A 27,103-nucleotide genomic window follows, 5' to 3' on the forward strand; every position below is an offset into this window, starting at 1 on the left:
TTTTAGATTTTTAAGAAGATTTTTCTATATTAATAAACTATGTTGGAATGCATAAAAATACACAATATGATTTACTTAAATTTTTCACATTACAATAATTTTAGTACAATTTCTTTAAAAAGGTATAATGATGTCAGTATACCTATTCCGGTAGAAGGAACTGTTTTTCTATTTTTGGTATTTTATTTTGAACTATTAATTTTTGGTTTTTTTTTTTCTTATTTTGTGAATTTATGTTTTGTTTCTTAATTTGAAGGATTTCAATACATTGTTGAAGACATTTAATATTGCTCAGATCCAGTTGATCAAAATAGTTGTTTTTTTATTTTATTATTTATTATTTATTATTGTTTTATATCAAGTCAATGTAGTTACAATGTTTTGCATAGTATTTTTATCAATAAAAAAATGACGTCAATATTTTAATGTTTTTTTTTTTTTGTGTTTTTGTTTTTTTTTTTATTAATATAATGTTATTTAAATGATTTATCAATTCCTGATTTAAGTAATTATATCTTGTTAACCTGGAATTAAAAAAAAAATTAAATTAGATAAGTTTTATTAAAACCATTATTATTTTTAAATAAATAAATTTGTTTTAAAAGATCTGTATATATGTGAAAAAATGTTATATTATATAAAGATCGCAAATTTGTTAATTGAGCCAATATAGGCTTTTGAATCCGGTAAGTCAAGTCCTTTTAAGTTTGATTTCAGAGATAATAAATGTTTTTTTTTTTAATTATTATAAAATATACATTATGGGTAGAGCAGATGGCCTCAAGACAAAATAAAAATTTGATTAAGTTGGAATTATTTGTAAGGATCTGCAATTTTCTTAAAAAGAAGAAAATATTAAAAATCAATGACACTACCTACAATGACATGTGAAACCTTCTAAGAAAGCTTAAAACCAAGATTCCCAGATTGGGATATTTATCGGAAATTGGAATATCTTTTTCCAAAATTGTCGACATTGACAGTATGACATCCCAATCCTTATTGAGCTATGTGTATATATCCCAAATCTAATATTGGGCGGTATTTTAAACTTAAGAATTGAGTGGAAGCGATTCAGACTGTTTTATTGGATTTCAGAATGAGTGAATCCTTGAGTGAAACCAATCGAAAACGACATTACTGATTTTGAGTGAATTCTGATTTGAAATCAAGAAGAGAATTTCTTTTTTGAGAAGTTTTTTTTTATGTCATGTTCGTGCGAAAAAAACACTTTCAGAAGCCAATCGAAAACGACATTAGAAATTTGATTGTTAAATAGAAGGATCTGTGAAACCAGAAAAAAAAATTAGAACATACGAAAATTAACAATATTTCTTGATAAACTTGATAATTTCGTCAAAAAATTGAAAAAATAAATGAGAGAACATTAAAACGAGGTACAAAAACTATAACACAAAAAAATTGTTGTCTGACCCTTTTTCCTAAATGAAGTTTGAAAATTCTGCCATGTTTAAATTTTGTGGTCATATTTCTATTTAATTTTTTGACTCTTTTTGTGGTGGAAACTGAGTGGCACAGTTTCGAACATTTCTGCTTTATTACACAAATAATTTTGAGTAAATAAAATATTCCAACGTTTTTTTCCAAGATAAAATATATTGCGTAATGTTTTCGTGAGACGCTTAGGATTATCAAAAATTAAAATTAATATTTTGAAAAAAAAAAAAAAACAAATTGTTTGGATTTTTACAAAAAAAGGAAAATGGAGAAAAAACCCAGCACCGGTAAAAATGAGACCTTTGTATATGGCTTGGAAGGGCATCGATCGAATATGACAAAATATGAAAAAACAAATCAAAAAAACCATCCCTAAAACTTGCTATGACGATTCTTTATTTCAAACAATAAAATGTTTTTTTTTTTTAGCCAAAATTTTATTTAACGAAGTCAAATTATCTTCGATTTCGTTCTATGAAATGCAGCTTCGAAAAATACCCTTTGCTATAAGCTTAGATTGTTTTTTAAATGACGCTTTAAGCTTATTTTTGATTAAAATGCACAGAAAATATACGATAATTTTTCGGTCAGAAGACAACAATTTAGCCATCTTGAACTCAAATTTTGTGTATCATGATATTTTAAGGTTTTATTCTAGGTATCAATCATCCTTATTTGAAAACATTTTTTTTGTATAATTGTTTCTTCGTTTTCTAATTTATGAGAGGAGTCAATTTGGTACCTAGGTTTCTTGGGAACAATATTTTATCATAAGGTTAATATCTGAGCCGTGCAAGCCTATTGCAAAAATTTAGAATGACTTATTCTACCTATTATGGCTTTTGTAAATCGCAATGAAACATGTTTTTTTTTATAGAAAATGTTTCTTAAAACTACTACCCCTTCCTGCCGCTTCCCTCTTCCCATCCCTCTTCTTATTTGAAATAATTTTAATTATTAAATAAATGAATTAGTCACACCTTAAAAAAGATCTTGTGAAACAAGCCCAAAAATGAACGCATCAACAAAAGGATACATTTTTTAATACATAAAGCCTTATAACCCAAAACATTTTCGAACAAGTAGGTAGTTTACGAATAACAAATTACTGAAAGGTGACATAAAGTTTTCGTCTTTATCGGCTTACAGTCAATAAGATATTTCATCATTACATTTACACCTACACAATGAATGGCAGAAATCATCATCACACATATGCACTCAGGCAATAGGTGTAGCTTTATTGACTTATTTTATAGTTTGCCTATGAAAAAAATTCTGTAAAACGAAACCAATTTTTTGTTTAAAAATTGCATTCAAGGACATTATGACCTTTATTTTATACCTACTGAATGTTTTTTTGTATTTATTTCGATTTCGACATATAAATCCCCCGCTATTATTTTTGTCTATTTTTAATTCATATGAATGAATTTGTTGTGATTGTTCAAAAATAAAATTTCAATAAACTTATGGTAGTGAAAATAACTACATTGATGTAGACAAAATGTATGTATGTATGTATGGTGAATGAGATATAATAAAAAAAAAAAACATAAAACATATAGACTGTCAAGAGTAACTCACCTTAAACACTTAAATATATATATTTTTTATATATAAAAATGTATAATGTTCAAAAATTTTCCGTCACAATGTTAATCCATTTTAAATCCTTTCAGTACTTATCCGCTAAATTCCGAACGATTGTTTGATGCAAATTTTTTTTTTGTTTCTTTTTTTTTTTTTTGTTATTTAATTTTAGTTTTGGTGGCTGATTCCCCTCACGTTTAATCTTATGTCGTCTCGACTGGAACATTGCTTTCAGCTTCAGGCACTGCTGCCCACACACCGCTTCCAGAGCGAGTTTTACGGGTCTGCACAATGCCATCCATGATATCCAGCTGAAGGTTATGTATACTACCACGATGGTCTGTCAACGGGGGACCCTGGAATCCACTACCGCGTCGACTGCAAATTAAATGTGAATTTTTAATCACATACGACAAAAAAAAACACCAGAGAGAAAGAAAAGTTTTACAACGTTATACCTTAATGAAATTGGTGCTCCGGAAATGGACTCCCTTCTGCTTCTACCAAACAAGGGAGCACAAGCTGAAATTGTCACAACTGAATGCCTACGACCGCCAGCAGCCGGATTCTGTTTTTGTGACAATGTTGCTAAAAACTCGACTTCCTTGCAACTTAGGGTGTTGTTTTCGCCCCCAGCTTCTGATAAACGACGCACCTGACTAGCTGTTATCCCTTCTGTTATTTGTAAAGATGGCAATGAATGTTTTCGCCTTTGTTGCATATCCGGAAAGGGACACAAGAGAAACGGATTGACCGGCGAATCCGAGTCCGAGTTGTTATCATCGCTGGTTGATTTTTTTCTTTGCTCTGCTGAATCAGCATCATCGTCGTCGGCTACATTAGTCTCCTCAACCACAATAAGTGGCTCTTGTGCGCTTAGATTAAAAACTGGAGTAAATGAAGCTCGTCGCATGTTTGTATTTGTTTTGTTTTATTTTTTTTTTTTTATTTTTTAATAATCAAATCGATTGTCCTGAAAAAAAAAAATAAATAAAAAAAATTGTTTACATTTATAATTTATTTTATACATGTTTGTATAAAGAGTAAATAAAATATTCACATCATTTGTAGAGGGAAGGTCATTAACAAACATGAGAATCAACAAGAACGAACATTTTAAAGGAAAAATGACATCGTGACTTGTTTTGCGTTTAACCTAATGCTAAAGGCCTTTTTTTTCATTACCATGGCTCATGACTGAAAGGAAAGAATATATCCCACTCAATCTCTCCTCTCAATGTAATACTGACATACACACACAATCAATTACACCTTGAATTTTTGAAAAATGGAATACTGGTAAAAACTCTTTCATTAATGGACGTCATGTTTTTAATTAAATTTAACTGTACTCTAGTCATTATAAAACGCATTTTTTTTTTTTTGCGTCTAGTCTATAAGGTGTAACTTCCTATTGAATTTGAATTAAAGATAAGTTAAAAATATTAATCAACAACCATGATTTCATGAATGACCGATATGACGTCAATTCTGAGGAAAGTACACTACAACACACTCCTACACATCAGTTGAGTTAGAAAAAAAAAAATGTCTCGAAAAAAAATACTTCGAATGAAGAACATTACCGAGAAGTAGACAGTTTTGCGTCATTGTTTTAGACTCTAAAGGAGACTACTTACCAAAAAATTTTTGAATTTAAAATCTTCTAAATTCAATTGAAAAGAGTAAATATATGTAGCTGCATGTGTATACTTTAAAGAGTGACGTAAATGGTAGACTTGTGTTTCACTCTAATCACAGTAAATGACATTCAAGCTTTCTATACCTCTCATCAAAGATCTGATATTAAGTTGAGTGGGAGAGAAAATGGGATCTTATATGGATAGACATACCGAGACTTGTTTTCGGACTTGAGAATGAACAAATTAAAATTGACCAATCTACGAACAAAATTGATTCACTAGTTCAAGGAGTAAAGTTCGTTTTTAATTAGGAGCTTGAAAATACATATATTTCGTTTATAAACAGATTTGGGAAAACTTGTATAGTACTAGAATTAATTAATCCATCATAATACTGTTTGATGTGAACAAAGGATAATTTTTACTGAATGACCAGGGTAAATTTTTTGAATCAGAGAAATTGCTGAGACCATCGTATTTGAAGCTAATATAATAGGTATTATTGAGGCTGCCTTTGTTATATATACTTAATCAACACAAAAATTGAAGCTTTCGTTGCAATGGCAAATGTTTTGATGACTGTTTTCTATCGAAATAAATAAAAACATCATAATTAATTGAAAACAGGACACTTTTTGTATTACAAACGAAGTTTAGAGATTTCTCTAATGATGTTTGAAGTATGAAATTAAATAAAATAAAAAACATTCAATGGGCACGTTCAGGAAATATTAGGGACTAGATATTTAGGCAACGTCATTTTCTGAACGGAAATTTGAGTAAATTGACTAAATTAGTTTGGATGTAATGCTACTGTCAAATTTCGAAATTTATTTAAGAATTTTACCGGTCGCATGGGTCGCATCTGCTGTCATGTTGACAAAAAAAACTTTCCTAAATTTTTATGAAAATTTTCTTGCCTAACTTTCCAGTCAGCTTTCCAATAAAATTACCTAAATTGGAAGAATTTTTTTGACAGCTGACCAATCAGAGACCGAGAAATTACCAAAATATTTAGTCCCTAACGTTTCTGAACCTGCCCAATGCCTTACAAAACAATCAAATTATACAAAAATGTAAAAAAAAAAACATCACACAAATTATAAACAGGCATAATAATACAATTTGGTGTATTCCGCCTCCAAAATTTTTCAAATCGATTTATTTTAATTCCAATAGATTCTAGGGAAAAAATTATGAGAGAAAAAAATATTAATCGCAACGTTTTGAACATTGTAAGCCATAGTTTTGATGGTTTTGATATATACCTACTGATTAAGAAAAATTCCAGAAGTTCAATTTTCTTAAGTTTTAACATTTAAAATGTAATTGAGGAATCAGTTACAATGCTGTAAGGGTCAAAATAAATACAAATTTGTATTTTACCACTTTCTACTTTTTTTGAAAAGATTTCAATTGCTGTTGGTGTGAGAATGAAGGTGTGTTGTAGGAAGCAAATATTCAGCTAAAGATTTTATCCTTAACATTGCATTTAATTTGTTTTTCTTTATTTACATCTTTAAGCCTAGTATATGTACATACAGTTCTTTTTGATAAACAAAAAAATTGTGGTAAAAAAAAATTTTTTTTTCTTGAATAAAATGTCTGTGGTGAACAGATGACAGATGTAAGTTTTTTTCCCCAAAAACAATGGGATGCACATCAGGCATGGAAAAGTCGATACAAATGAGTTTGCTCGAGTACAAAAATACAATTTGTCTAAATTCGATACAATTTTTGAATCAGTCTCTTAAGAATTCTTTTGCAATCTAAGATTTTAAAAACAGAGGAAATCGAAAGTAATAACAAACGACAGATCTTTTTTTATGTTTAGTTTAATTTCAGATTTGTTTAACCAAAATAAATGTTACAATTTTTTATCATATTTTTCTGATGAAACTGTTCTATTTTTTCGACAAAAATCAGTAAAAATATTGTAATCTTAAAACCAAAATTGCACTTTTATTTTTGGGTCCCCACATTTTTGCATTTTTTTTTTTTTTCATTTTTTTTAATACTTCTTGTAGTCTTCTGTGAATAACTTTTTCCCATATATATTTTTTACCGAAATAAAACAAAAATTACTCTTTTACGCAGAAAATAACGAAATGTATTGTATATATAGAAAACTTAAGAGTTTTTGCAAATATAACATTTTGATTAAATTTTAAATTAATTTCTCGTATGAAAAATATATTTCAATACAATTGCACCCATTTCAGTACAATACAAATAAAATTTTCAGTACAATTAAAAAATGTCATTTTCCATCCCTGATGCACATTGTTTTGCGAGAAAAAAAATCGTGGTGAGTATAATTTTTTTTTCGATTTTGGTTTACAACTGTGGTGAGTTAAAAAATATATAAGAAATGCATTGTATTTGTTTTGCTAGAAAAACTGTGTAGGTACTAGGCTTTAATGCCGAAATTAAAAAAAAAAAAAAACAATTTCAGAAAGTTTACCGTGTTCTATTTTCTCAAGTAGTACCTACAGAGTGAAAAAATTTTGACATAAAATGTTTAAAATTTCATTTTGAATATTTTTTACTGTCACATTTTTTCAACTTTTCATCTATAGGAATTATAAGAAATCGATTTGAAAAATTAAGGGGAAAAATGGCGGAGGGGGTACACCAATTTGTTTTCATAAGACTTCAAAGGTCACTAAAATGCCAGAAAGTCCTGTTTAATTTTGTTGATGTCAAAATCTTTGAGTGTACTATTAAAGCCTTAACTATATTGGCCTAAAAAATGAAAAGTACAAAAGTGTAAATTTTCAATATTTTGTGATGCTTTAACCGACTGAAAAACTAATGATACAGAAACCTTAGATTTGGGTTTGAAAAATATTTTGCATACTTTTATATAGGTGCTTTTATTTTTATTTCAAAGATATGAAGTTTCATCGAAACCTCTCTTAGTAATAAATGAATTAACGTCGCATGCTTTTGACAACAAATTGGTAATTGGCATAAGCCCATCATAAACACATAAACTTTAGCAACTTAAATTAGATTTTTTAATCTTTCTTCCCGGAACTTTTTTTGTGCTTGTAAAAATAAGTTTCTTCATTAATTATATTTGTTAACCTACAAATAATAAAATAAGTGAAACTTTCCGCAACTTTTTTTAGGAGTCATATAAAGACTTAAAAAAAGGAAATTTCGGTTTGAAAACTTTTATTTATTAAATTGTTTAATTTCAATTTTGTCTCAAGACTCTGACAAAATTTGGACAATTTAGGACTTGGTGGTTCACTGATATTTCATATTTCTTTTTATCAAAAATTCCGCACAGGAAAATTTCAAAATATCTACACAATATACTTCGTAAAGAATTGGTTGAAATTTACAGTATCCCAAACAAATGAATCATTAATCATCATAGTAAAATCCATCGATTATGTGAAATGTGAGTTATATTGGCTTGGAAGTGGAGCTTAGTATCAACATCTGACAAACATAACATTGCCATTCTTAAATAAGACACTGACAAATTAAGTTTACATTTTTGTTATGCCTCGCTGTTTTAAATAAAGTTAAAATTTATTTAATTTTTATTTAAATTTAAATAACTCGAACTACTAGTATAAAATAAAACCCAAGTTAGTCCATATTAATTTTATTTAATATTTAAGACTTAATTTACCTCCAAATTCGGCTTAAGGTTTCTCACAAACCATCACAAACAAACAGATTTAAATCTACTTCAATTAATTTGAGTAAAAGTCTCACAAAATCATGAACTTTAAAAGTGTTTTCAAAAAAAAAAAAAACTAAAGCAAAACCACTATGGTTTGTTTTTGTGTAAATTATAAAACTAGTTGTCAACATTTGGAATGTTAGAAAATAAAGTACCTATTTAAAGCTTTAAAAGCTTTTTCTTTTTGCAATGCATTACTAAGGATAGCAAAAAGCAAAATATTTACAAAGGTTTCTGCTTTAGTTACAAGTCACAACAAAGTAGTTTTCCACTTGAATGAAATAAAATTTTCATTCAAATTCCATGGTTATACACCTCTCGACCACTTACCGAGTCAAAAAAAAAATAAAACATAAAGTTTTATAAAGGTACGGAAACACAAGTATACTGTGTATAATATACTGTAATGGTTTTCAGAATTCCCTTGACAATTGGAAAATTATCTAAAACTCAGAATGTCATGGAAATAAAATAAAATGCACGACTGGGGTCGCACGTACTTGCTCTTGCAGTTCAAAGCACTTTTATGTTAGTCTACTTGTAGATTTTAAAAGCTGGCTCTAAATTTAAAAAAAAAATTGATATTGAGGAAGAGCCGACATTTAGGGCATGAAAAAATTTTTTTTTTTGTTATTTGACTTTTTTGAGAAAAAAAAAAAATTGCAGTTTCATTGCCACTGCTTTAAATATTACGTATACAAAGTTTAATCAAAATCGTTAGAGCCGTTTTCGAGAAATTCGCAATATCGTATTTTTTTGTATGGGAGGTATACGTTCTAAACGAGATATAAAAAAACAAAAAAAAACCAACTTTCAGAATTCTATAAAAATCATCTGTACCAAATTTGAAGAAAATCCGTCCACCCGTTTAGGCTGTGGAAATGTGTACAGATGGACGCACAACCGCACAGACGCACAGACGTACAGACGCACGGACGGAATTGCGAGACCCACTTTTTTGAAATTCTCCATCATCGTAATGTTGGTTTTGATTAAAACCTCAAATTTTTTTTTCGACACGAAACCAATACTTGCCCTATAGAGCAAGTAAAAAAAGTAGGTGGGTTCACCTGATAGCCAAATAAACTTGGTTGTAAATTTATTTAGTTTTTTTTTATTTGAATATTCTCTTTGTAGTCTTTCAGGGTTTATATAAAAAAATAAAGAATATCTTTCTGAAAAAAAAACTCTTTGATGGTTTTATTTGAACCTTAAATATTTTCAATGCCACACGAATCTCATTATTACTTTTTTTTTCATGAAGGAACCTTATAAAAAAAAGAAACGATTCAGATTTGTGATTTTTCTTCATTTAAAACTGAAAAAAAAAAACACATTTCAAAAGCTGCCTCATCTTCAAAAATTTTATCTTTAAAATTTACATTTTATACATATACCTACTATTTGTTGATGTAGATGTGCCTCAGAGAAAGTACTTTAAACTTTTAGCATCTCTATCATACCCAATAAACTCGTTGTCTTCTTACTTTCAAGGGAGTATGCTGATATAATTCCTTTAGATACTTTTGTTGAAAGTTCGAATCTACAAAATATAACGAATATTCAATATTTAACTTTACATAAATTTTCCTTCTTGCATTTTTGATCAAAGCGAACGAAACAAAATAAAGTAAGAGAAATTTTATACTGATAAAATATAGATATGTGTGATGTGAACTTTTAGAACAAAGGGCTTCAACTACGTCTTAATTTTTTGTTTTATAGTTGGATTAAGGTCTTATTTGTTTTTGCAAGGCATTGTTAGTTTTCATGATAACGAGAACCGGAACGATGATATGTGTGTTCAATCAAGGATAATGTTCTGTATTGTTTTTTGTATACTGGAAGCCTTTGCTTAGCTCAACAAAAACAAATACAAGACTGGATATCACATTCGAAGTTATGCAATTTAGAAACAAATGCAAAAATGAAACTATAACTTGAACGGGTACATTTTTAAACCTGTTTATTTTTGATTTAGCTATATAAAAAAGGTGCGTTCGCGGGTGCAACAAAATCGGTCCTACCTTCTTAGATCTTAGTACAAAAACATAAAATTTTCAAAAAAAATTACATTATATCGAATGACGTTAAATCAATAATAATTTTAAAACATAAAAATAAATAAGAAAACAATGGAAAAAATACAAAGAGGAATTTAAATTCGAAGCTATCGCGGGTGCAACATCGCGGGTGCAACACGTTTACAAAGGCTACCGAAAATACGTAGGTAACGGTAAGGAAAACACCAACAAAATATTATATTCAAAATATTATAACTACCAAACATGTATCACTACATGTCTAACAAGTAAGTTCAACCCCAAGCTGTCGGCAATGGAAATTTTGAGCCTGTATTACTAGCCATGAACCGCAATAAAATATAAAACACATGTTTCTGTTAAATTTGGCATCATTTTTGTTTGTTTTTATTAAAAACAGTTATTTTAGAAAATCGTTTCTTTAGTCACTATAGCGGTGCCGAACCTGCCTTAAGGCAAAACAGGCAGTTGCCTGGGGTGCCACTCAGCTAGGGCGGCAAAATTGGTGGAACAAATTTGAAACTGAAAAAAAAGTAACACAAATGCATGTCCTTGAATCTTTAACAATATCAATACACTATTGCACTGTATTTTGTTCAAACTTCAGTCAAAACCCATGGACTTTTAAACATGCTTTGAACATTTCTATAAACTGCGGCAGTACTTTCAGGCAAACCGTTTTGAGGAATCTTTATTTGAAGCATTATACAAGAACGCTGTAGATAGGTAGGTATTGCTACAAAAATTTCATTGTGTCCGATTCGATGAGCTTACGTAGTCGCCTTTATCAGTCTCAACAATCTCAATCAACTGATCGAAAATTTAAATTTAAAGTTGATTTCTTCGACCACGTAATCGATGTGACGTTATCTTATATCGAAGAGTGTTTTGGACAGTACCAATAGTTGAACGAAAACTTCGATTTTCTCTGCGATATTTCAAAAAATTTTGACTTTAAGGATTACGAGAAACTTAGCAATTTTAACAGCAAGAATTGACGACGAAGTTCAAAAGGATGTAATAGCTAGGGATCTCTTTAGTGAAATTATTATATTCAATCAAACTTCAAATCATACTGATCTCAAACCGCTATCAGTTTTAATTTATTTAGCTTCAAACCATTTGCTTGAATTATATCCAAATTTAACGACTACGTTAAAAACTCTCTTGACGTTTCCTGTAAGTGTTGCTACAGGGGAAAAGGGAAAGCTAGTTTTCCAAAACTTAAAAATAAAATCATATTTACGCTCAACTATGACTAAAGAGCGATTAACAGTCTTGGCAACAATTTCCATTGAAAAAGACACGCTGAATCGTATTGAAGAAGAAGATATTAATATGTATTAAGCTGTACGATTTTCTTTTTTTACTTGTATAGGGCAAGTATTGGTTTCGTGTAGAAAAAAAAAATTCGAGGTTTTAATCAAAACCAACATTACGATAATGGAGAAGACCAAAAAAGTGGTTTTCGTCATGCCGTCCTTCGGTCTGTGCGTCTGTGCGTCCATCTGTACATCGAGCTAGGGCCTAAACGGATGGATGGATTTGCTTGAAACTTGGTACAGATGATTTCTTGGTAATTTCCTGGTCCATTTTTTTTATTTTTTTAATATCTCCTTTTTAACGCATATGTCCCATATAATGTTTAGGAGGTATTGCGATTTTCTCGTAAACGGCTCTAACGATTTTGATTAAATTTAGTGTACATAATACATATTCTTATTGATTATAATAAAACTGCGTTTTTAGTTTTTCTCAAAAAATTCTGAGAACGGAAATATGGGGTTGCCGTTTATCAAAAATTGACATATTTTTTAGGTTCATATATTTCATCAAAGTATAAGCCAATTTTATTAAAAAATTATAGACACATATTTCGTATTATATTGAAGTGTAAAATTAAAAAAAAAATAAAGTTTAAAAAAAATTGAAAAATTTAATTTTTTTACTTTCGATTTTTAAAAAAAAAATTTTTTTTTCTTAAAATGTCAAATTTCCAATAGGTACTTAAGATAAAGATAGATACTTTGAACTACAAAAGCAAGTTCTTGCGACCCAGTCGTGCATTTTATTTAAGTTTGGGTCGCTAAAATTGAATTTGCCTGGGGCGGCGAAAGTCACAGGTTCGGCATCGGTTACTAGTGTAGTATAAACCACGGTTGACCTAAAAAACATTCGCGGGCACATGTTCAAAAACCTTCAACACAAAATTATTAAACTTTCACTAAATTAAGTTAAAAAACAAATTATTCTTAGTTAACAGAAACTTTTTACATCTCTATAATTCTGTCAGTGATCAAATGTTTTCATGCAAAAAAAAATACCTTCAATATGTCTCTACTTCCTGTTTCCTATTTTGCAACTACAACTCACCATCAATATAACTATAACTTACACAAACATACCCATTTACGAACGAAAATAGGGCTTAGGTAGGTATTGCTTTTATTTTTTTGAAGTGGGATTTAACTTTACTTGCAATTTTTTTTTTTTTCAATTTTCATATCCCTCGTAAATATAATCAATGTTAAGTCCTCAAACGAAAATAAAAAAAGAAAAACTTGTGTACAAAATAATCCAATTATTTTCGGATGCGTGAGTCCTTCAGATTGTTTTTACACTCACCTACTCCTGCCGACATATAAACTGTCTGCCTCATGTGTGCTAAAAATAGGTATATCAGTTTTGTACATTTATCTACATTTAGGTATATGTGCTAATTTTTTTTTTTTTCTTTGTGTATAGTCAAGTTATAACACATCCATAATTTAATCAATTTTCTTGATTAGAAATTGAATCCTAGTGCATTTTCAGCCTCTAGAAAATACTTTTTTCAAAGTGCGTACTGTACTCTTTTTAATATTTGAAATATATGCCTTGCGGTGTAGGTACTTAACTTAATGAATGTTAAAGATTGTATAGTATTCCGATCGATTTCTGTTTGGAGGGTTATGTTCTAAAATCTCAAAGAAATCCATTTAGACTTTATGTGAAATTAATAATCTAATAACTCAAGACAAATCCAATGAAAAATGTTAAGCCTTGCAAAATGCTTTGCATCACTTAAATCAAACTGCTTCTAGGGGAGGATAATTGTATGTGGGTTTTTATTCACAGTTGGTAATCTGCGAAAGTCCAACCAAATATATTGTATGTTTCAGTAAATCGAAATTGGTTTTCTTCAGAAAGAAGTTGTTTTCCAGGTGACAGTTGCAACTATACCTAAATTTACTTTTCACAAACTGCGTGGGGTAAATATCAAAGGCGTCGCGTCGGCGAACAAAATGCTACATCGATCCCTTTGATACTTATCCATATAGATATTCCTCCTAAAAGACACCTTTCGAGAGTACCTACCTACCTACATCTACTTTTACATTTTTGTGAAATTATTTAGTTCTTCTTCGCATGAAAAATTAAATATTCATGCCAAAATTATTCAATTTGTCAAACTTCTAATAGATTTTTGGTAATAGTTTTACTATATAACTTTCGTGGTGGTTGTCGGCTCGTCTTGACTTTAATCTCTTTGAATTTTTAAGTAAAAAGAACCTTAATTCCATCGCATGTTTAAAACACGCCAATTTTTTATTTTTATGAACATATGCCTCCCGATTGATTGGACCCGAATAATCGCTGCATGTGGACAAGATTTAATAAGACTTTTGAGGAAAGGTAAAGAATTTCCAAACAAAGATATTTACAAAAACTTTCAGCCTATTAGCACTCTTTCATAGGTTGAATACTCACATGGGCGTCAAGAGCGACATAGGTGACATGGGTGTGACATGGGTGACATAGGCGTCAATGAAGACATAGACAAACAAGATGCGACCAAAACGCGACCAAACAGCGATCAAGACACGATCAAGACGTGACCAAGACGCAATTATTGTGCCCATTTATAGAAAAATCAGCTCGTTTTAGAAATATTTAAATATTTAATTTTTTTTATTTTATTTAAAAATTAAGTAGAACTAAACTTACGGAGTCACAAGAATGCAAAATTCCATACAAAAATAGAACACAAATGCTACTAGACGCGAGTTAAGTCCCTACGGATTTTGATTGTTTTTTTAATTCTTTATTATACACGACCTTGGTCAAAATCTTCTTGAACAAAAAACTATACCTACATTTCAAAATAAATTGAAAAAATGCTAACTTGAACGTTTTCCGAAAATTCTAAAAGACAATGTTGGTTTTAAGGTTAAACTTTTGGGTAGTTAAATACTTATACTTTTTACTTTAATAATTTCATATTAACCTATTTAATTTGTTTTATATACTTCAATTTAAAAATTTAAAAAAATGAGGATTTTTTTAGTAAAATATGGCAACCAACCAACTAACTGTAAATAACTTGTAAAACCAACACGCCACGAAGATTCACACAGTAATGGCCTATAGTCTTCACTGGGCGATAGCTAGAAAACTCCTGTCCTGTGGTTCAATGGGTGATACTAATTAATTGAATTGAAAAATTTTGGACGTTTTCGGAAAATTGAATTCTCGAAGAAAATTTTGATGTTTACACCGACAAAAAACATTTGATAATAACAGCTATCAAATTAACATTTTTGAGTGACAAAAGTCGTCCAACAATTAAAATATCAATTTTGATATTATTATCATATCATTTTGATATTTTTTTAATTTCAGGTGGATAATTAAAATTTCACTTTGACAATATTAAAATATCAATTTTGAGTAGATTTTACGAAAAACACAAAGCGCCTTTAAATTATTACACATTAAGAGTTTTTTATTTAATATTTTTCAATAATTTGGAATGAGAAATTGATATGATAAATTGATAGTAAAATATGAAAAAAAAAATTCAAAAATGTGATATTTAAATATCATCCTGATAATAAAAATATTGTTTCGATATTGTAATTATCATAAAACACATTTTATAGAGCATTTTTTGCTGATATTTAAAAAATGTTAATTTGATATTTAAAAAATGTTAAAATGATATTGGTTTCTTTTTCGGTGTAGATTTAACTATTATAGGCAGGTAAAAAAACCTTTTTTCGTTAAAATTGATGAAACATTATGAGAAAGTTAGGCTTTTCCTAACTCAAGACTGGTCCGTGAGCACTAGGTACCTTAAATAAGTATGACAGAAAAACGTAGATTGCTAAAAGCGATTTGTTCACCCAACTTTTTTCGCATTCCTTATTCAAAATGGCTCACATTAATTTTGTCTATTGAAAAGTCAAAAAATATTGACGAAGATAATATGTGATTGTGGACCTTTGCTCGGTATTCTTAATTACACAAAATTTCCAACAGGACCGGAAGACACCGTTCCAGAATATTTGCAATCAAAAATTTTTTCTTAACGTTTGGATTTTAGGATTAAAGCAAAATTCTCTTCGTAGCCCTAGGATATAAAAGTTTCGAACCTCAGTTTCAAATCCAGGAGAGAAAATAAATATACTTTTTTGTCTATATTCATTCAAAAGTATGAATTTTCTGGACTCAATAATTCATGTAAATAAACAAGTTTATAGCTCAATGCATTTGGAACTAAAAAAAAAAAGGCTGAAAATACATTTTCGTATTTTCTTTTTTATTTGTCGTTCAAAACAATTAACTTGATTCCCTCATTATTACAAGAGAATGATTTTGAATAAACTTTTCTGTTCACAACTACAAATGAATCTGTCCATGTCCTTGTCCATATTTAAGAACTTTTTTTTCTCTTGTATAACTATGTACATTGTTGTAACAATGTGTTTATTTTTGTCTTCTATAAGTATTAACTTTCAAAAGTTTAATCATAACCGTCTCATGATTTTCTTCAACAAATTGCTATTTTTTTTTTTCTTAGTTTTTTTGTTTTTGCTTTTTTCATTGATCCCAGAGTCCTTTGAAACTAATGAAAAAAGTTTTTTGCTTAAATACTCTTGCACACACAAAAGTTTCTTTAACTTTTGTTTCGAACTTTTTTTTTTAAATCTATAAAAACATAAATCTGTGAAATAGAGAATTTATCCAGCACATTTTTTTATCTGGTAGTGAACATTTTTAAAATGTTCTTTGACTTTCTTTTTGACCTGTCCTTTAATGACATTCAAGTTTAATTAATTTACAAATCAAAAAGAAAAAAATGTATTTTTTTTTTTTCAATTTAACAAAATAGTTTATCTTTGTTTGAAAAGAATACAATCAAGTTATTTTATTTATTTAGAAATTCTGTATAAGTTAGCCTCATGTGAGTAACTTGTTACTAGTAAGGAAACCTGAGTATGTTTATAGTTTGCAATGTGATTGTAATGAATTCAAATGATGGGTAATTGACGTCTCTATTTTTGAACACTACATAGCTAAGCTTTTATCCCACATTGAAACCCTGGACATGTTTGGAATACAAATAAGGAAAAAATCGGATTGCAAGCTGAAACAAAAAAAAATTGTCATTAAGAAGCTCTACTAGGCTGGTTTACCCTTGGGACGTATTATGTAGAAGTTACAAATGGCCTTAAGGGTAAAAGGATTTCTACTTAAGGTTCACAAATGAAAATAATGGATTTGTGAAAAAAAAACTAAAGCGAGCAAATAATCGAAAGTGGCTTAACGATAATAGAAAAATTGAGAAAAAAAAAACAATTTCGCTACAAGCTTTCACTCTCTCTGCTATAACTTAGAATTAATACCATAATGCCGGATGCCTTGCATCTTTTTAAACTTTGAACTTTTGGGTTTTTGTTTGTTAAAAAAATCTCTTTAAAGGTCTTCAAATATTTTTTTTTAATTTTCAACTTAAGATTGGTTTTGAATTTTTTTTTTTTTTTTGATATGATTTTAGTTAAATAAGTATTTCGTTTGCCTTTTTGAGAAGCCAATCACAAAAGTATAGTCCTCTCAGAAAAACAGACTTATTCGCGTCCTAAAAGCTAGGACTTAAGCTTTTCTAATACCCTTCTTTTAGATTAGAAAGAAATAGCCTTCCTATATTTCGTTTAACGTTCCACAAAATCATCGTTTTTTGACTAACTATCCTTTACTATTCTGTCTTTTTTTTTGTTTTGTGTTAAATTTGTATTTGTTTTTTTTTTTTTTTTTTTTTTTGTAACAGGTATTTTAAAAATAAACAGAAATTTTAAATTTTTGATTCTTTATTAGGATTTTGTTTTTCTGTTTATTTATCAATACTGACGACAAAGAATTTGTTCAATTATTGAGTGCAAGTGTTATTAAATATCGATTTGAGTGCGTTGGCACCAAGGCTAAACTTGTTATTCACATTATTCGCACGTTGTCCACGTGCAGTGTGGCGTATACGTAATATTTAATTTTGTATTTCGTTATTAATTTTTTTTAAATGCATGTGAAAGAGTGGAAGAGTGGAAGAGACGACGGTTGATCAAGTCAGAAATTGTATGTTCATGTAATTTGGCGATATGACACATTATTTTTAAGTATTTTATAATGCTTTATTTTTCCGGTGCAAGTTGTAACAATTTTAAACTAACCTGTTTATTTGTTTACCGAATTCCAAAAAGGAAGAGATATTCAATTCGTCTGTATTTTTTTTTTTTTTTTTGTTTTTGTGTTTGTTACTTCATAACTTTGGACTTTGTGAACCAACTTTGATAATTCTTTTTGTATTAGAAAGCTGGTGCTATAGAAACTATGAGAAAAACCATAAAACCCAGTTTTGATCCATGGAAGTCGGTTTTGTTTTTTTGATAATATACAAAAAATGATTTTTTAAACGTTAAGCTGATTCAAACGAACAAAAACTGTGCACAGAGAGAAGAAGTGAAGTTATCACTGCGTTATTTTGTCTCTGTGTGGAAATACGGCTTTGTTCATATTTGTGTTTCATCATGAACCTTCTTTCAATTGACAAAGTAGTAAGCATGCTGTTAAAAACATTCTGGATTTTTTTTTTGTCATCAATTGAAATTTTATAACACAAAACTGGAAGAAAATATGGTTTTGTGTAGGTCATTTATATATCAGCTAAGCAATTTCAATAGAAAATAATGATCTCTAATACGTACCAAAATTTAATAAATTTAAAAATGAAGTAAAGTCAGAATCCTAGCTGTGAAAAACTAACCTGATTTTTAAAAAGCACTGTACTTTGTTCATTGAAAGAAGGTTAAAATATTAACGAAAAACTGTTAACAATGTAGTAAAATTTGGCACAGTGGTTTTATTTGTCATGGAAAAAAAATTTTTGGAACTTGAAAAACTTTCGGTGTAACTGTATAAAATTAATTATTTAATGATTTCAGTTAGCTTTTATTAGCAACGACTTGAAAACGGCCAAAATCAACTTATTTAACAAAACGTCATTTGAACAACTTTGTCTACCTAGCCCGACTAACAGTTTTGCTTCTATAAAGCTTAACAGGTGCTATAGTTGCTTGTGCAAAGCTTTATAGAAGCAAAATTGTTTGTAGGGAGGTACCGCTACAAACAGAGGCAACAACAACACTGAAATTAAACGAAGATTTACTCATGCAAAATGCTGTCTTTTTGATTGGGAAGGCAACACCAATACCTCTCTCGAGCAACTAACGTGTTCCTGTCCCTGTAAAAAATAAAGTCCTTCTTAATGGTGTAGAGGCATAATTTTTGACGAAAATTAACCGGATGATTTTGGATCCTTCTGCATTGCTGAGGAATGAAGTAACTTGTACCTGGTCATAAATCTACAAAACAAATTTTCTTTTATGCAATCCAACACAATTTTATCAAGTTTGAGTATTTCAATGAAAGGACTTTCATACCTGGGATGTTCTCTCACCAAAAATATTATGATATTGCACATCATAACACAAATGCCTCTAAACTTTATCAATTTGTTTTTATTACAAACATTTAAGATTTATTGAGCAAATTCTTTTAACCCATCTGTACACTTTATTTTCCTCTATTAATGTTTCTTTTTTTTTTATATTGAAAAGTTTTCCTTTACCTCTTTAATTTTAAGGGTTAAAAGAAGAAGTTACGCTTTGTTAATTATTCGATGTAAAAGAGGGACTGGTTTTTTGTGTCCTTTATACATTGAGTCCAATTTAAAATTAATCGTCCTTTTGCCTTTTTCTCAGTGTTGGGTTTCAACTTAAAAGCACTTGAAATGGATAACGCAATAAAAGATTCCTTGCCATTGAACATTTATTTTTTCCTTTTTATTTTTTTTTTTTTTTTTGCTTCTAGTTTGTTACCTTTCAATTCAAATTAAATACGAAACAGCAGAGCATACGACCTAGTTTTGATTATAAGAGTAGGTATTCATATTCGTAGAGAAATGTGGTATATTCTTGAAACATCATCACATGTTTGATACTAATGTCTTTTTATTAACCTTCCGATATTATTCGCAATAAATGTGACATTATCGATGTTGAAAGCCCTTCAACTTAAGTTATATGACAAGTAGAAAGTAGTGGTGTTTAATGTCCCTGCATTTATCAACATATCTATACTCTTGTTTCGAGTCACGTGTACTACTTGTTCTTCCGAAGAGTTTTATGTTCGTGTATGATTGACTAAGAATGGTGTGGTTTTTGATATATGTTAAAGTTGTATTTTTTAATTAAAAAAAGTCTTTTAAAGTGCATATAAGTGAAAGTGCTAGAAGGCATTTTGTTTGTAGAAATAGAGAGTTGAGACTTTTCCTTAGAATGTTTTCAAACGGTGACAATTGGAATTGTTAACAAAGACAAGAAATTGTAATGGAAAAATAATAGTTGATTGCAAAGAAATCTCGTTTGAGATTTTTGAGAGAGCGATAAAAATGCGACTTTATTTAAATAGAATTTAATAGGTCCCCCATCACCGTTCACGTTGAGAGATATTACTTAACATTTAATCAAAATCGGATTCAGGAGCACGACATAAAGTTGATTTTTAAGAGATAGGAAGAACTAAGAAGCCTGTAACTCGCCTAAAAGTCTTAAAATGAGCCCGAAAGCTTCGCTCCGTTTTGTATTATTACTATCCACTTTTCCCTTTACCTACAAATAACAGTCAAGACCTGTTATAACTACATCATTTACAACGAAATACCTCTTATTTAGAACTTATCTTGTAGTCCTTATAGAAGTTAATTCAAGCCTAAGCAGCCTATTCTAATGAAGCACTGGATATAACGAATAAGTTCTTCATTCCCTTAAAGTTCGTTATAAGTTATAACCTATTCTGACAGTAATTGGTATCATGGTTTCGTTTCAAAACATGAACGAAATGTTAACCTTACTGAATCAAAATTGAAATAATGTTTCCTAACAAGTTTTCACATTATTCACTGCTTGTTCTTGAACCAAGCCAATATATGATGGGACCGTTTGTATCATCATCCTCAGTGAAGAAGTTAATAATATTTTGAATTACCCCCAAAGGCAGGTAGTGTTCTTAATCGACTTTTAATTTGTTCTTAGATTCTAAACAAGAAAATAAAAAATTAAATAATGCTACTGCTGCTGGCGATTTTTCTAATAAAAAAAAAAGTATACTAGTACCTTTATAAAATATTTTCCATGATTTTATTTTTTTTTTTTAATTTTATTTTTTCAAACCTCTTGTAGAAGAGAGAAGCAACCAAATCAAATTAATTTAAAGCTTTTATAAGTTTAATTAAATTGTGCACTTGAATGGAAAAGTTAAATCCTATGTGTTCGCAGAGAGATAGAGAATGAAAAGGAAAAAGCAAATGGACAATGAAGATATCCATTATTGTATAGAAAATAAGGAAGTCAGTTGTCAGTATGGTTTAGCAACAATACAATAAGTTTTGCAGGAGTAGCTTTGTTATAAAAGAGAAGGACATCAAATTGAATTTATTTTTGTATAATGAAGTAATAATATGATCACTTAAAGAATGAAATATCCAGAGGTTTTTGAATATTCATGATATTTCTCTTATTATATTTTGCAATTTTTGTGTTTAAATTTTGAAGTGTAGTTATGAAAAATGAGCTTATTAAAGTTCTAGATTTTAAATGTTTAAGAGTCCTTAGAATATGGACAATTGTAAATAAAATCATTTAAATAATAACTTTAAAGGGTTTGTCATTTTGTCAATTCTTCGCAAGAAGTAGTACTCCTGAAAAGCAGAGTGGAAAAAATATCAATTAAAAAATATGGATTTGAGTTCCCGGAAGATTTGTCTGAATTTTTGATACATATATGTATTGTACTTGACATCGTCCTGCTGAAGGTCCGGAAATGCGTAGTTTTCGAGGTACCAAAGACAGAAAGTCTCGGAAATGATATATTTTAATGAATCTCATAAATGGAACAAAATATAGTTATAGTTTTTTTTAGTAATGGCAATGGTTGAGGATATTTGAATGTCAAAAATCTGAAATATGTTTTCAGGATGATTTAATCAGATTTTTCCAAAACCAGCTCTAACAATTGAATCAAATTTTTGTGTGTTAACAAATAAGACCAAATTTTTTAAATAAAAAAAACATTTTTTGAACCTTCTATTGAAGAGTTTTCATTTCGGAATTTTGCGTAAACGACAAAGCATTCAACGAAAATGTTTGTACATTCGATTTTATACAAGAAGTCCAATGGCATACTCCTTTTCGAATCACCAGACAGCCGAATTCTTTTTTTTTTACTTATTTTTTTTGTAAACAAATAATTTTTAATTTAAATTTATCTTTCAAAAATAATAAGATTTCTTATAGAAATAAGTCTCATCTGTTAAAATCAAAGTGAATTTCATTTAATTATTTAAATACAAACTTTTTTCTTAAAAAAATTAAGTGTATCTGCTAAAAATGAATTTTTTTTACTAATTATGTAAAAATTAAAAAATGTTTTTTAAATAACGAAAACACCTTTTCACATTGTCCTCATCTCCAAAAAAAGTCATCTTTAAAATAATTAAAATAATTATTATTCAATACATAAAAACAAAATTTTAGATAGTTTTCAAAAAATAATTTTTCAAATTTTTTTTTTATATTTTAAAAAAATCCAAAACTGAACTTTTTGAAAATTTTATATTCATTTTAATATGACGGCTACTCAGAAGATTCTTTATATAATTTTTCGTCTAAATAGCTTGAGTCAAACATCAAGAAAACGGTTATATGACAGGTCCAAAAAATATTTTTTATATCAAAAGTAGGATCTTTTTTGTTTTAGTAGTCGTGTATTTTTTTTTTATCACAATCTTTAGATAGATCGTTTAGCCATAGAATTATAGATAAAAACAATATTAAACAAAAAACACGGCAACACTTACCAAATCAAAGGTTTTGAGATGAAAAAAAAATATTTTTACGATGTTTTGGAAAATTGAAGACATAGTTACTAATCTAAGATAGGGATGGTAAGGTAACCCTATTGAACTTTGTTTGTTTTGACGTCTATTACACACAAAAATAACATTATTTTCTAAAAAAAAAAAAATAGTGGAAATTTGTATTTCAAATATACTTAGGTTTCAAGTTCATATAAAAGTAGGTATATACAATGTTCGTATGTGTATGAACACATTACACATCCATAAATGTGTAAGCATATTCGCATATTCAAAATCATGCTAAACAAAAATAAACAAAAACCATGCATTATATGAAATTTAATTAAAAACTTAAATAGAAATAAAAAACCTAATATTGATTAGAAATTAAAATTGTTTTGTTCTTATAAATACGCAATAGTTTCAAAAATTAATTAAAATTCAATAATTAAATTATTAAAACTAAAATAACATTATTTTCTAAAAAAAAAAAATAGTGGAAATTTGTATTTCAAATATACTTAGGTTTCAAGTTCATATAAAAGTAGGTATATACAATGTTCGTATGTGTATGAACACATTACACATCCATAAATGTGTAAGCATATTCGCATATTCAAAATCATGCTAAACAAAAATAAACAAAAACCATGCATTATATGAAATTTAATTAAAAACTTAAATAGAAATAAAAAACCTAATATTGATTAGAAATTAAAATTGTTTTGTTCTTATAAATACGCAATAGTTTCAAAAATTAATTAAAATTCAATAATTAAATTATTAAAACTAATGAATGACCTCCAAAGCCCTTGTCTTGTATCGTATTTCTATATTTATATATATTTTACTCAAACTACTATAGTGTATGTATATATTCAAACTGTTGCTCCATTTTCACAATTCGAAATGGTCTCCCAATACGCTCGACTAATTTAAATTGCTCTTTGTTAAATCCTTTAAAATCGGTTATCCCTCAACAATCTATTATACACGCAAGGTGGTTGCCATAAAAGCTATTTTAGAATTTTCAATCTATAATCGATAGATTGGTTTGTATATGTGTAAGTATGAGAATAAAGATAATTATAGATTCATATATATTTTAAAGAAGCACTTGCCACACACTGAATTGCATCACTAACGAGAGAAATACTTATAAAATTGAATATATTTGTCTCTACCTTGTATTATCCAATTCGTCGATTTTTTTGTTCATACCTTTTCATATTTCACAATCATTTGGATTTTCTTCCTTAGCGAATTCCCTTTCTCTTCTTAATGTTTTTTTTTTTCCTCTGAAAATATTTGAAAACAACTTTTTTTTTTTTCTTCCATACAAAATACAAATCAGGGAGAATGAGCAATTGGTGTTGGGGAATTCTATAAAGAAATCCGGGTTAAGCGAATATTAAAAAGAATCCTGATATTATGCGCATAAAATCATCTCACAAAAACTGATAAAATATACAAAGTCACTTCAGTCAAAGGTATGTCAATATAGCATCACCCAACAAAAACCAAACCTATATAAATGTATATATATATATAAAAAAAAAACAAGGTCCCTGGACTATAAAGTCCTTTGTGCCCAAGAGTGCTCGTTCCAGCCCAAGACAATATTTGAGGTAAAAGAATGGAAAACGAAGAAGAAAAAATCCTGTTGTTGCATTTGTATCTACATCTAAATACTTACAATTTATCGTTATTTCAAACAAAATTTAAGACAAAAGATATACTTTTTTTTAACAACACACAAGGTCCTTGTATTTATATTATACTAAACTTACCTTATGATTGTACTCCTGCTCGTTTATATCCTAATTTCCGTTTGATTTTTTTCTCTTTAACTATAAATGTCTGGTTATGATTTTACCCCGCGAAAAACAAAAACACACGTCCTGAATTTTTCCACACACTCATCCTATAGTAGATACTGGGAGCGTGTGAAGCATAAAACTCGTAAGCAGGTTAGCGCGAAATTCAATTACAGAGATGGTGATAAAAGTTAAATTGCGAGAAAATTGATTTGTTGTGTTGGTTGGGGTGTTTAATCGGTGGTTACGCTGTTGTTTTTTTTTTTTTGTTTCCTTTTTTTTATGCACAATCACTCTCACTTAATTTTTTTTTTTAGAAATAGTTGTAATTAGTATTTAAACTTTCTTGTGGCTTTAGTCTTATTTCACAAAACAACTACAAACGAATTTGAAACGAAAATTTATCAACTTGCTTCATTTGAAAGCATCTAAGTTATATTGGGTACCCGCTCCTATATAAGTTTAGTTAAACCACTCTCTGGTTTAGTTAACAAGGATGTTCTGGAATGCCATTACACACAGCACAGAAGATACCATCGTCCCTCGTTTGGGGACTGCTGTTGCTATTGCTGCTGCTGCTGTTGATGGCTTTAAGCAGATTTCTCTGGTATAGGTATACGCGAGAATGTATATTATTCCTAACCGTGTGCCTTGCCTGATGTGCTCTCCTTCGTCCTTAAAGTTTCTGCTCTCATTTACTTGGTACCTATATTGTAAAACATATAGGCCTTAGCATGGATTTCCCTGTATATATATAAATATATATGTATATATACCTACATATACAACATACATAAATATGATCTGGTATAAAATATAATATAAATTTTTGGTCCTTTTTTCCTTGTTTTTCATTGTGCTTTTTAGGTTTCTGCTCTTGAAAGTCTGTTGACATGGTTAATAATGATGCTTTTCGCTGTTGCGCATCCATCTCTTTAATGGTATCCTATAGTCTATGAGTAGTATTTTCTTGGAAAAACAAACTTTTTATTCAAAAAAAAAATATATATCGAATTGTATAATGAAAAGGATATATTTCTTCTAATTTTCCCACATTTAAATCCTTTAAATTTAGGTTTTCATATTTCGTAGCAAACTTGTTGTTATTCAATTCTCCCATTCTTCAAGTTGTTTTGTAGTATAGTAAACTTAAAATGAAAATCCTTCTGACGTCAAATCATAATCTTGATGACATTGATAACAGAAAGCTTTTCTTTTATTGTTTTTTTTTTGAACACACAAAAAAATCTGTTGCTATTTTGGGAATTTTACTACGCATGGCATTTGTGGTCCACAACACACATGTTCCAACCAAGGTAGGGATATAGACACAAAAAAAAAGCTCAATTTCTTAAAAAAGGAAAAATTTGTAAAGTTTCAAAATTTTTAAATGAAACTTGACAATTTATGATACATATAGAGTTGGAGGTATATAGCTTATAAGCACGTATATTTTGCATGTACCTTCAGATTGAAAAATCTGCAAAAGCAAAAAACAGACAGTGAGATTTTACCCCTCTTCGTACTCGAGACTCCTTATACTCTCTCTCTTTAGACCATCTAAGGAGACCATACTCTAGGTTTTGTCATTGTACCTTATGTGAAATGAAATTCATATCTACAAGTTGTTGTATACATTTTCATATGTTTGAGCTGTGTGGATGATGCGATATGGGTTCATGTGAGGAGGGGATTTTCTTTTAATGGGAATGGCTTGATATTAAAATGCAATTTTTCAAAACACCATGAACTTGAACGATATATCAAATTTTACGAACTTATTTGTATGTAAAAGGCTTTTTTGATATTTATAGGTACTTTGCACCAGGTAAAACAATGGTAATATCTCACACATATAGAAGACTGATGATTCTGTTATTTGAATTGTATGATATTTTTATATATGAAGTCTCAAGTGAGTGATTTTTTTTATTTAAAATTAACTGATTTAGAAAAACATTTTTATTTTTTACTCAAAGGCTTCATGAAAATTTAGAGAAACTCTTCAAAGCTTATATGTAAGAGAATATATTTGTATTTATACAGTTACATATGTTGTAACTGATGAATGTATGTAGTATGTACAATATTCTGTTAAATAAGTTCTTAAAATTCAAAACTCAGTCTAGCGAACGAAAAGAAAAATGTATAATTCAATTGGAATAGGTACTACATGGTACAGCTGTGATTATTTTTTGCCTTTCTTCTTGGAATTTGTCTCTGGGGTGACCTTGAGTATGATAATATGAGAATACCAAACTTTTAATTAAATTTATTTTACTTAAAAATTGGTGAATTTTCTATAATTGGGTAATTTTAAAATTTCCATAATTTGAGAATTTTAATTGCGATAGGGGGTTATTATATTACATAGTAGAAATTTAGAATTCGTAAAAAAAACATACTTGGGATAACAATACGGTGATATAAAATGTCTGGGAATTTTTCTGTACATCTATCTATATTTCGAGCTACACCCCAAACCTTTGAAGCGATTTTGTTTAAACTTGGTAATTAAGGGCAGATAATTAAGGGCAGAGGGCATACAAATTCTTAAATTTTAAAAAGATGTTCTGAGGTACAAGGCCCCTTTTTTATTAATAGGTTTAAACCCC

General features: G+C 28.9%; 1 protein-coding gene across 1 annotated transcript; it reads right to left on the minus strand.

The window, feature by feature from the left end:
• Nucleotides 1-318: 318 nt before the first annotated feature.
• Nucleotides 319-25,163, minus strand: LOC129912194 (uncharacterized). The gene is made up of 4 exons (XM_055990340.1): nucleotides 24,462-25,163; nucleotides 3,510-4,024; nucleotides 3,046-3,429; nucleotides 319-524 (listed from the first exon to the last, which is right to left on the minus strand). Exons 2-3 carry the CDS (start codon nucleotides 3,962-3,964, stop codon nucleotides 3,255-3,257), a joined length of 630 nt encoding a protein of 209 aa, XP_055846315.1. The 5' UTR covers nucleotides 3,965-4,024; nucleotides 24,462-25,163; the 3' UTR covers nucleotides 319-524; nucleotides 3,046-3,254.
• Between the last annotated feature and the right edge of the window lie 1,940 nt (nucleotides 25,164-27,103).

Source organism: Episyrphus balteatus, chromosome 2 (genome assembly GCF_945859705.1).
Source record: "Episyrphus balteatus chromosome 2, idEpiBalt1.1, whole genome shotgun sequence".
Lineage (NCBI taxonomy): Eukaryota > Metazoa > Arthropoda > Insecta > Diptera > Syrphidae > Episyrphus > Episyrphus balteatus.

What these genes read in the sequence shown, in the direction of transcription:
- LOC129912194 (XM_055990340.1), bottom strand. Translation starts at nt 3,964, where the DNA reads ATGCGACGAGCTTCATTTACTCCAGTTTTTAATCTAAGCGCACAAGAG. An exon ending in GGAGCACCAATTTCATTAAG is followed by an intron (nt 3,430 to 3,509) that starts GTATAACGTTGT and finishes TTTAATTTGCAG; the next exon opens with TCGACGCGGTAGTGGATTCC.